Consider the following 12,678-nt stretch of genomic DNA (forward strand, 5'->3'; position numbering starts at 1 on the left):
TCCAAGTCACCCTGCAGCCTCTTAGCATCCTCCTCACAGCTCACACTGCCACCCAGCTTAGTGTCATCTGCAAACATGGAGATATTACACTCAATTCCCTCATCTAAATCATTAATATACATTGTAAATAGCTGGGGTCCCACACCACAAGGATTCTTTAAGTTGCATGAGTGGCACGGGTACAACGCTTGAGAGTTACGGATCTTCCGTAATTATGAAAGAATGATCATATCGGTGTATGGTGTATGTTAAACACCATAGGCTATCAAGGGAAATGTTGAGCAAAGGTAAGACAGGACCCCAGGGAGGGCATGCAAGTTAAAAAAAATAGTAAGATTTAACCTGGGATGCTTTTACGTACTTTCCAGCATCCGATTATACAGTAATATTGATAGAATCATGGAAACAGGTCATTTGACTGACTTTCTGGGCAATAATTGAAATTAATGATTTAAAAAATGACAAATTAAATAAAATAACTTTTATTTATATAGTGCCTTTAATGTAGTAAAACGTCCCAAGACACTTCACAACAATTTTACAACACATTAGATATTGACCATTGAGGGAAAGAGAGAAAAGCGAGAGAAGGAAGTGCAAAAAGAGGTTAAAGGCTCGGGTCTGAAGCGGCAGCCAAAACACGCACGCAGATGGACACAGGCATATAAACTAAGAGAAATTCAAATTATATTGTTAATAATATAATAAGGAGTATACAATAGTACAATGGTATAATAAAGATTAATTATAATTAAACACAATTAAATATATAATTATAAATTAAGTTAAAATTAGAAAATCAGCAATTGAAGCAAATTAAATCAGTTATTAGCTTTCTTTAAGATTCATTCCCTGTCCAGTGATTCAATTAATATGAAAGAATCAATCACCATTCTCCATCCTTGTGATATCATAATTTTATTACTTTTTATTTCTTGTTTTGTCCCCTTGACAGGGCCTGTAACAGCTTCAGGCTCAAAACTCCATCCAGCTGCTCCAGGCTCAAGCTGCCTCTGTTATCAGGGAGACGCTTATGTTTAAAACTCCCTCCAGCTGCTCCAGGCTCGAGCTGCCTCCGTTGTCAAGAGATGCTTATGTTTAAAAAAGTTACCAGTGTGATATTATACAAAGTATAGTAGCTCTTATATTACTCAGTGAGTCAGTGAAATCATTCCCAATATCATTTCTGCCCTAATCATGAGGTACAAATGACATCATTGTGACTGTGACAAAGGTAAACTATCCCTCCTCGACCTGTCTGCAGCCTTTGACACGGTTCACCACTCCATCCTCCTCTCCATCATATTCCAGCTGGGTGGGACTGCATTCGCCTGGTTCCATTCTTATCTTTCGAATCGTAGCCAGAAAATCATCTGCAATGGCTTCCCACTCCTGCATCATTACCTCTGGTGTCCCCCAAGGATCTATCCTTGGTCCCCTTTTACTTCTCATCTATATACTGCCCTTTGGCGACATAATCCAAAAACACGCCATCAGTTTCCACATGTACGCTAACGACACCCAGCTCTACCTCACCACCACTTCTCTCGACCACGCCATGATCTCTAAATTGTCAGACTGCTTGTCCGACATCCAGTACTGGATGAGCAAAAATATTCTCCAATTAAATATTGGGTAGACCAAAGTCATTGTCTTTGGTCCCTGCCATAAACTGCGTTCCCTAGCCACCAACTCCATTCCTCTCCCTAGCATCTGTCTGAGGCTGAACCAGACTGTTCGCAACCTAGGTGTCATATTTGATCCTGAAATGAGCTTCCGGCCACATATCCGCTGCATAACTAAAACCGTCCATTTCCACCTCTGTAATATTGTCCATCTCCACCCCTGCCTCAGCTCATCTGCTGCTGAAACCCTCATCCATGTTACCTCTAGACTTGACTACTGGCTGGCCTCCCACATTCTATCCTACATAAATTTAAAGTCATCCAAAACTCGGCTGCCTGTGTCTTAACTCGCATGTCCCGCTCACCCATCACCCCTATGCTCGCTGACCTACATTAGCTCCCGGTTAAGCAACGCCTCAATTTCAAAATTCTGAATATAGAATACCAATAATTAATGTTAGGAGCCAGTGTATGTCTAGTATGTGCTTTGTACATCACATCACATTTCCTGTGTCACATCAGCATATATATTTGCAAATTTCTTAGCTGATTAACTCGTATACATAAAATGGTAACAAGTTATCATTAAAAATATAGAGGTTCTACAAATCAAGAAAGTTTTATCAAAGATGAGGTGATTGGAGGTAGCTCGTCAGGAAGAGAGAGCAAATTAGAAGAGTTAGCCTAAAGCACCTGAAGTAGGCATTCGGAGGTATGGAAAGGAGTAGGAAGGTGAAAGAATTTAAGGCAGAGAATTCTAAAATGCACTCGTGTGATAGCTAACCTGTGGCTCAGCGGTAGCATTCCGACTCAGAGCGAGAATGCTATGTGCTCAAGTCGCACTCTAAGGACTAAGGCACAATATCTAGGCTGGCACCCCAATGCAATACTGAAGGAGTGCTGCACTGTCAGAGGAGCCGTCTTTCAGATGAGACATTAAACTGAGGCCCCGTCTGCTCTCTCAGGTGCATGTAAAAGATCCCAAGGTAATATTTTGAAGAAGAGCAGAGGAGTTCTCCTGGTGCCCTGGCTAATTGTTTATCAATATTACATATTGCTATTTGTGCAAGTGTGCAATCCTTCAAAACAAAAAGTGCATCATTGGCTGTAAAGTGCTTTAGGACATTCTGAGGTTGTGAATGGCACTATATAATTGCAAGTCTTTCTTTATGAAGACACTTCCACTGATGGGAACATAGGGTTGGGGAAAGAGGATCACAGTAGACAAGAGTTAAGAGGAGTGGAGGGTGGGTGCTGGGACATATATTGCACAGGTAGGTAGGAGTGAGAGGAAGAGATTAAAAAATAGGAATTAAAAATTTGTCGTTGACGCACTGCGAGATTGGAGGCACTGATGGAGTCGGGAATGCTGAGGGAGCAGGTTAGGAGCGGTCAAGCTCTGGATTTTTTTGGCTTTGTGGAGTGAGAGTTTTTACTGATCAGTGAAATGAAAACGAGAGGGTGGACATTTATGATAAGAAGAATTTTAAGCCATGTTAATTTACACCAAGGTTAAAAAGTGAACTTCTGTGCTATTAATCTTTGTTGAAGCAGCATCCATAATTTCTTTGGGTGAAGGGTAATCGGATCTTAGTGCAGGGTAGGATACAGGCAGCAGAGTTTAGTATATGCTAAAGTTTAGAGAGAGTGGAGAATGGGAGGCCGGCCAGGAGAGTATTGGAATAGTCAAGTCTGGAGATGACAAAAGCATGGATGAGTATTTCAGCAGCAAATGCATAGTCATGGACAGAGACAGGTGATGTGACAGGTGGAAAGAGGCAGTTTTCGTGATGGCAAAGTTATGGGACCTTTCATCAGTTCTCATGCTTTGTTCAGATTTCAGGAGACTGGCATCGGGGAGCTGCTTCCCAAGTTTACACTGCTAAATCTGGATCCACTCGAGTGGCAGAATCATATACTTGATTTTTCACTGGTCTATGATTCTGCCGGAAGAAGGGAGTCATATTGAGTGTACACTGCAGAGAGTTTGCTTATTGGCTCCTGGATTCAATGATCTGAACTATGTAGGCTCAGTGTAAAAATGACATACCTTTTATTTGCTTCTGTACATTTCCAAAATTCTGGGCTTTAATTTCAGATTTCTAGTATTTGATATTTTTTGTTAAAAAGGAAATATAAAAGATGTTTTCCAAATAAATGTTGTTTTAGAATTGTAGTACCAGATAAAATGAGACACAAGTGTAGAAATCGCACATTCAAAAAAAACAATTTGAAATCTAGCCCTGGTGTGAACTGTTCCCAGTTACATCATACTATTATACAGAGTTTCTAAATATCAATCATACACTGGCTTGCATATAGTGAATTATTACAGGACTTGACAGGGTAGATGCAGAGAGGATGTTTCCCCTGGCTGGGGAGTCTAGAACACAGGGTCACAGTCTCAGAATAATGGGTTGGCCATTCAAGACTAAGATGAGGAGTAATTTCTTTACTCAGAGGGTTATCAATCTTTGGAATTCTCTACTACCCCAGAGGGATGTGGATGTTCAATCATTGAGTATATTCAAGACAGAGATCGATAGATTTTTGGATATTAAGGGAATCAAGGGATATGAGGATAGTGCAGGAAAGTGGAGTTGAGGTAGAAGTTCAGCCATGATCTTATTGAATGGCGGAGAAGGCTCGAGGGACCAAATGGCCTACTCCTGCTCCTATTTCTTATGTTCGTATGTATTCAAAAGACCTCTTAATTTCATCATCTGACTGGCCATAAGACTCACCAAATATATTTCAGAGAACTATAAAAATGGAAATAAAGGCTTTTGGCAAATTGACCAAAAATCACCAGAAATAAATAATTCTATTAATGGATAAAATTAATAAAATTTCAGCTGTGGAGTCTGAAGTCAGCACCAGCTATAATTTCTGTCTCCCTTCCCCTGACCAGCATTAGTTGCACAAAGAAAAAAAATCAGTAGAAATGCAAACAAGAAGCCGCCTTAATTCCTCTATCTCACACTCGATGCACAGTACAATATACTTCAAAACAAAGCTCTTAATTCAGTTTTAAAATCGCAAAATAACGTCCTTATAATCACATATGATTCTATAGTACGCTTTCACTCAATTTGATCAACGTCATTTTAACTTTACTTTTAACTAATTAGCACTGTCCTCACTAAGATTATAGTCTACAAATTATTATAGATGTTAAAGAATTTCTTGAGACTTGAGGTCATGTGAACCATTCCTCCCCCCCCACCCTGAGTAAATTACAGCCCGATTACTCACTCCCAATCATCTATAATCCCATTTTTAAGTTAATCAAGTGGTCCAAGTTAATGTCTAAAAACACAGAATCATCTTCAAATACATGATTTAAAAAATCTAAAAATATATTACCTAAATTGGAAGAAATCTACACCGACTCTAAATTTCTAAGTTTTACATTTGCAATGTACCGAATGTTAGTTTTCATAGATTGATCCAGCAAATTGTGATATCCATACACAGAGAAGACCTATTTTGATTGGTGGCTTCATTTTATGAGTTGTATAATCACTTCAAGCTAGCTGTAGGCAATGTCACTTTGAAATAAATATTAAACATCCATTACAGCTTTCATCAGCAGGCGAGATTAATAAAAGTTCATTGCTATTGTATTTAGTTTCTCAAGAGTACACCATGATAATTTAGCCTTTTAAATACTTAAAATTAAATGAGCAAGCAACTCATATTGGCTCAATAAAATCCTTTTTGCAATCTCCCAACTAAATTATGCTGGGTTGTTAAGTAAACAGAGATTTATTTTTCAGTTTGTAATAGAGGCTAACAGAAAAATAAATTACAAAAATCATTGTATGGCAAGTACAGGTACAATCTGTACAGGTATTATATATGGCCATTCTGGTTGTAGTTCATGGCACTGATAGTGACATTTTAAAGTTAACTGCACAATTTAACAGTGGATTAATATTATCTTTGCTACAGACTCGCTGTTCATATACGGATCGTTGACACTGGAATATAGTCGACTGTCCAGTATGCTAAACTTACTATGTTCTTTGGCAAGATAAGAGAATATGGTCGACTCGACTACATTAGAAGCATTCTAGATCATATTCAAAATAATATTAAAAAGTGTGAATTTTACCTCAGTAGTTAAACTTGGGTTACTGAGTCTGGAATCAACTCTAAGCAAACAATATCAGCAAAATTTCATATTCGCATGTGAGAAATTATAAAAGTTTCTTTTTACAAAATTCTATTTATTTACAGACTCTCACTAACACAAGTTTTACATTTAGCTCAGTCTGGTTTACTTTGCTTTTGTGCTTGCAGATTAGTTGCAACTTCCCCTTGCAGGTCATTCAAGTCACATATTGGAGCGAGTCAGCCAGGTGAAATCCTGAAAGCAAATAACGTAAGAACATAAAGTCAAGAGAGCTAAAAGATTATTTGGCCCATCAATCCCATGTTATCTGAAGACTAAGTGCTGGAATTTGATCACCATTTCTACTCGGTTTCTCGGCGCTATTCCTGTTTTTTGCTTGAAAACCGCAAGTTTCGTCAAAGTCTTCCGCCGGCGGTTTTGAAATACCGCTGGGGAGCGGACCGCCGGCGTGGAAGACTGAAAAAACTGCCACCGCCCGAGTTTGGTGCTAGCGATGTTCCGTAGCTGAGGGGAAAAAAAACGCCCACGAGAAACCAGCTGGAGCAGCCCTTGCAAAAAAAGGTAAGTGAAAGTTTAAAAAAAAAATTATTTTACAGCGATTCAATGCAGAAGGGTCCTGTGAATGTTTTCAAATTTTTGTTTTCTGGAAAAATATTGTGTGTATTTCCCCCCCTCTCTAGGCCCAACTCACAGCCTCGGACTAAATTTTGAGTAAGTACCGCTCAATTTGACCAGGATCATGCTTTCCACGAGAATCTGCTTACAAAATCGATTTTTCCTGCCGGGCGGAATTTTTTCCATTTTTTGATCAATTTTCGCCGACCTTAATTTAATAATCTTAGCGGTTTTTTGGGCGGCAATCCGGCGGTGGCAGAATTTGATCAAATTCTAGCCCGATGTGATTATTTTACTATGGGCTGATATTTCCCTACCATGTCACCTTCTGATCTCCTACTTTAAAGGAATATTAAGTTCCTTACCCTAAAAAAAAGTAATGCTATTAATATCTCTCTCAACCATTATCGATTATTTGATCCTGATAAGTGTAAGGGATATAGAATTGTAGCAGGCAAAGAGCAGACACATAGGTGGTCACAACACAATGCTGAAGGTAGTGAACTAATCAGTATTAGAAGGGTCTGAGGAATAATTGTCTATTGTATGTAATACTAGCTTACATAAGTATAGCACACTTACAACACATTAAAACTATATGGTTAACTTAACAAAACAGCAGAAGTCAGCAATTACAATTTTGATTAGAAGTCTCTGAGGAAGAGATAAGAAAGCCAGTATTTTGGAAGTTACTTCAGGCGTCATATAGACTATGGCAAAGTGCAAATGGGAGATGGACAATTGCATGTACCACTCAGAGCCAGTCTGATAAGAGACGACAAATCAATGTAATTCCGCTGATAGCAATAGACCTATCGATGATTTTGTAGGAGGGTAGCTCCTCCAAAACCTCTATAAATTATACTTGAAATCTCTTGTATTTTGAAGGTTCTACGATTGAACCTTCCTTTGCATTTGCTCGAAATAAAGCCGGTTGAACCTACGGTTTTGTTTAATTCTGTGGTCGTTATATGGAGGGTGACGGGCAAGGTGTCAATTACCTATATCAGGTAGTCCGCCCCGAGGGAGAGAAGTCTTCCTTTTACCCCAACAATAAGTGTTTAACAGATTGGTGAAAGAACAGTGTACCAGCACTATTCCCACTCATATTGAAACCTCTTAGCAGTTGAACAAGATTTCCGATAATTAGTTGGATCTAAGAGACAAAATGGAACTGTTGTGGTCTTCATCCACACGCACGTGTGCGTGCACACAAGAAATTAAATAAAATCCAAAAGAGCAAAAACAACCTTGGAATGCATGTCCACAGATCCTTGAAGGTAGCAGGCCAGGTCAATAAGGTGGTTATGAAGGCATACATAATACTTGCCTTTATTAGCCAAGGCACAGAATACAAGAGCAGGGAGGTTACACTTGTATAAAACACTAGTCAGGCCACAACTAGAGTACTGCGTGCAGTTCTGGTCACCACATGACAGGAAAGATGTGATTGCACAAGAGAGGGTACAGAGGAGATTTATTAGGATGTTTCCTGAACTGGAAAAGTTTAGCTATGAGGAAAGATTGGATAGGCTGGGTTTGTTTTCTTTGGAACAGAGAAGACTGAGGGGAGACCTTATTGAGGTGTGTAAAATTATAAGGGGCCAAGATAGAGTGGATAGGAAGGATTTATTTCCCTTAGCAGAGGGGGCATAGATTTAACGTAATTGGTATGAGGTTTGGAGGGGAGTTGAGGGGAAATTCTTCACCCAGATGGTGCTGGGGGTCTGGGACTTACTGCCTGAAAGGGTGGTAGAGGCAAAAACCCTCACCAAATTTTAAAAGTACTTGGATGTGCACTTGAAGTGCCGTAACCTACAGGGCTATGGACCAAGAGCTGGAAAGTGGGATTAGGCTGGATAGCTCTTTGTCGGCTGGTGTGGACACAATAGGCCGAAATGGTCTCCTTCCGTGCTGTAAATTTCTATGATTCTATGATAGACCCGTTTGTGCAATGGGTCCATTCACAAGACTATAAATTCTTATCATCTTCTACATTTTCGTCGCCCCTTTGGGTTCCTCTGCAACATTCGCCAATTCGACTGAGGTGGCAGACAAAGCAGAACCCATTCTCGGGTTCCTGTCAATGCTGCTCTTGCAACAGCTGTTCAAAGGTGTGTGGATTGACTGGCTCGAAGACATTTCCTCCCTGTAGGAAAGCACCTGGCCTCTATTCTGCATCTTCCCCCAGACAGCTTTGCTGAGAGTTGAAAACTCACTGTGTGCGATCTTGGGAGAATTGTGTCTAACAACTCTATGGTGCACTTACTCACAGTGCTGCTGGAACCCCTCTCCCTCATACAAATTTAATAGCTTCATGATAAAGAGTATAATAATCTCTGCTGGAGGTCACACTAAACACAACAGAGATAGAGTGCACAGTACTATGAATGTATTCACACAAAAAAAAAATCAAGACTCCTTCATCCCTCCACCAAGAAATCAATGTCTGCTTCATCTGCTGACATAAGTTACTGGACTTCAAAATAATTATTTGTACACAAAATGCATTCCTCCAAATACACTTACTTGTTTCTTTCTGTCAGATGATGGATCAATCATCACATTAATAAGTGATGGCATTTTCTGGTCTGCCAGACAAACGACAAGTGCCTTTTGCAGCTCTTCTGGTGTCTGTACAAAATAACCTTTTCCACCAAATGCAGACATGACCTGCTCATAGTGAGCATTGGGCAGGAGGGAGATGGGAGGGGCCCTGAAAGAAATGAGGTAACAAGATATTGTTTATGTTTATTAAAGAAGAAAAACAAGCGTGTCATTTACTTTGTTTAAATCTGTGAACCCAATGACATAATCAATCGTGCTGGTTTCAAAATTCAGGCAATTTAGTGAAATGTAATCAATTTTTACTTTAAAAATATCGTTAAGTGATATGGGCAATCAATGTTTAGATAATGGCCTGTAATTTCCGGCCCCTAGGGATGTCTACGAGGTGCACTCACGCCTGCAAGGGCCGTGGAAGTTATGGGTTTCTGCACGCGAAGTGCATGTGTGAAAACCCAGAGTTGTTTTGATAGATCCATGCATCCCGGGGGAAAGGGGCATCTGCGGGGGGAGGGGGGGGACGGCGGAGTGTTGGGCTATTTGGCCAACTTCCGCCCAACAAATGCCCACAAAATTCTTACGCCTGGCAAAAGCAGTTTAAATCACCAAAATAAATCATTTATACAGTAAAAAAAAACCCTGTAAAATAAGGTTCATTTATTTTTAGCCATTTAAAACATTTAAATGTATTTTTCAAAAAATTACATTTTTATTTTAAATATTTAATTAAATGGCCTTTTTAATTTATTTTAAATATGTAATAGTTTAAAAAAATATATTTGATGTGTAGATGTAAAATTTAGGGTATTCCCATTCATGCTTATGGGAATTCTGTATGTTTATTGGTTGGGCTGGCCCACATGATCCCAGGGGAGCTTGCAAACCGCCTGCACCCCTGAGATACATGAGCCTCTACCCGCAGGTACTCGGAGAGGGCCAGGCCCGCCAATCTCCGTACCTCCTGGACTACCAGGTACACGGGCATTTTATTTGCGCCTGGGAGGCATTTCCCTGCGGGAAGCCTCCAACCGCAAATTCAGGGCCAATGACATTTTTGGAAAGCATGTTAGACAATATCAACATGACACCAATGTTCTGTCATCTCAGTCATTTACAACAACAAATAAGATGTAAACAAAACTTGTTATAACTTGAAAGTATATAACACACAGCAAAGCAAAATCAAATAGCAAAAACAGTTAAAATAATTAAGGTTGCTATTAGATCAGCTAAAATGCTAATGGAGAAGAGGATCGTGGACAACTGTGATAGCAATGGGAAAAGCTTTTTCACTGCGATTAAGAGTCAGAGGACTGTCAAAGACTGTATTGGGCCATTGAAAGATGCTCAAGGACAGGTTAGAAAGGATTCTCATGGTATGGCAGAGATTCTAAACGAGTACTTTGCACCTTGTCCTCAAACTGAGAGCATTAAATGGTGCTGTTAACAATAAATTGTTAATGTTAAAATAGATGAGGATATTGTTTTAGAATAAGGAACCTTAAAATAAGTTGGCTGCCGGCCCAGATGCTATCTACCCAAAGGTCCTTATGGAAATGGGACTGGCGCTATATAAATATGAAGCTTCCACCATTCTCACAATGTGAACCCCATCTGAACACATTTTGTTCCCAACTCTACGAGGATAAATTTCTGTCTCGGTTTCATTTTCACCAAGATCAGCAGCTGGACAATATATAATAGATTATCATTATTCACACATACAATTAGCTCCACGCACCTGAAGGCAGAAAACTGGTCTTGAGAAAAATGGACTGATCACAATCATAATGCAATATAAACAGGCGGTATTAAGTGACTAAAATCAATCCATGCCCATGCAGAGATCTGTATTTGAATCGAGCCCAGTCAGATGGGAGGATAACTGATTTTATTGGACAGCTGTTTAAAAACTACAGGTGAAAGGAATACGAACACTCAGGGACATGCGTCAATTTAGAAATAAAAATAACAGCCTTAAATCATCATTCGAGGTATAAATTGTACCAACATCTCAGGGGGTGGGGAATAGAAAACATTCAACCCAAAATGTCACAAAATCTATTTATAAAGTGGCTAAAATTATTACCAAAGCAAAGTACTGGAAAGTATGTTATCAAGATTTATTTATTTATCAGGGAACAAAGAGAGACAAGCCATGGAAAACTCAGCTGTGCGTAGAGAAGAGAAATTAGCAAGCACTGCCATGTTAGTGACCTGGATAAATGGATTCATTATCAAAAGGGCACTTCATCTAACAGCTAAGCAAAGAACATAGTGCACCTCCTAAAAACAAATCATACTAATAAACACAACCGGGATATATACCCTCTGAATGAAAATCTAACATTGAATGCCTTGGCCTATCATTCAGTAAAACTGATAGTACAAGTACCCTGATATCCCAGACCAAAAGAGGTCATTGATTTCAAACATTGTTTTTCTGTACAAATGGTTGAATCAAAACTGACACTAACAATGCGGACCTTGTTCTCGCATCAACCTCTTAAAATGCAATGTGAAATCCTTCAATGGTGCAGTGTCACTATTCTCCAACACCTGCTGCTTTTGTGGCATCAGATGCAGCTCCACTCCTACCCACTGCAAAATGTCCTTCTGTATTCTGTCATTTTGACTGACCAAAATTGCATTATTTTACAACAACTGAGTGAACGGGTTGAAAAAAGTAAACACTTAATAGGTCTTCTGCCTTTTAGAAAACAACTTGCATTTATATAGCATCTTTAATGTAGAAAAAGTCCCAAAGCGCTTCACAGTAGCGCAAAGAAAGCAAAATCGACACGACACAAATGGAGATATTCGAAGCTTAGTCGAAGAGCTGGTTTTTAAGGAGGGCTTTAAAGGAGGAGAGGGAGGTGGAGAGGTTTACGGAGGGAGCAATGGCATGGGAGATCTTCACTGGACCTTAGGAAATGAAGCTGCACACCTTTAGCACTGACTGCACAAGATAAAATAGGAAAATCAATCCAGCAGACATGGTAATGTCACTACAGCAATATTTTCAAAAATATAATTCTGTTTATCAAAATATTATCACACTTTTCTAAAGGTAGAACCACTTGTGAAATTGGTTTGGCAATGGTGTACATCGATGAAAACTCTAGCCAGAAACCACAGGTTATCATTACTTATACAATTTTATACAGTATAACACTTCAGTAATAGAGAATGCGTCTTGTTCAAGGTTTGCGACTATTTGGCCGAGAAGGGATTTTTGGCTTAAGCTACAATATGTTTTTGATATGAAGTCAGATGCAGGAATTCCCAAAGGTCCAGCACAGTTTTCAATCTTGCCAGAGGAAAATGGCTGGAGCTGCTGAAACAAAGGGAGACTGCTATGTTAATGAGCTGTACAATGTATGTTAATGATCTCTCCGTCAAGAAATAGGCCAGCCGTCATATCAGTTTGAGACAAAAGGAAGGTTTTTATTTCCAATTCCTTCCAGTAAACAGTCACACATGGTATGTTGGGATGGATGCAACATGCAAGTTCAGCAGGGATATAAAAACAGAAATTGTTGGAAATACTCAGCAGGTCAGGCAGCATCTGGGGAGAGAGAGAAATAGAGTTAATGTTTCCGTTCGATGACACTTTGTCAGAACTGGAAAAAGTTAGAGATGCAACAGATTTTTAAGCAAGTGTAGGGGCAGGGAAAGGGGGGAGGGGAGGAAAGAACATAGGGATTGGCTGCATGAATCCATTTCAAGAAGAAC

At 39.5% G+C, this 12,678-nt stretch overlaps 1 protein-coding gene across 2 annotated transcripts in view; it reads right to left on the reverse strand.

Annotated features, from left to right (window-relative positions):
- Positions 1-4,429: 4,429 nt before the first annotated feature.
- hacl1 (2-hydroxyacyl-CoA lyase 1) overlaps positions 4,430-12,678 on the reverse strand; it is a 139,033-nt gene continuing 130,784 nt past the window's right edge. The window contains exons 16-17 of one of the 2 annotated variants that reach the window (XM_070881236.1): positions 8,908-9,094; positions 4,430-5,997 (exon numbers count right to left, since the gene is read on the reverse strand). In XM_070881236.1, coding sequence (XP_070737337.1) covers positions 5,965-5,997; positions 8,908-9,094 — 220 coding nt within the window. In that variant the 3' untranslated portion in view covers positions 4,430-5,964. Of the gene's footprint in view, positions 5,998-8,907; positions 9,095-12,441; positions 12,512-12,678 lie in introns of those variants that run through there. The other variant, XM_070881237.1, reaches the window with a different exon arrangement.

This window comes from Pristiophorus japonicus, chromosome 5 (genome assembly GCF_044704955.1).
Source record: "Pristiophorus japonicus isolate sPriJap1 chromosome 5, sPriJap1.hap1, whole genome shotgun sequence".
NCBI lineage: Eukaryota > Metazoa > Chordata > Chondrichthyes > Pristiophoridae > Pristiophorus > Pristiophorus japonicus.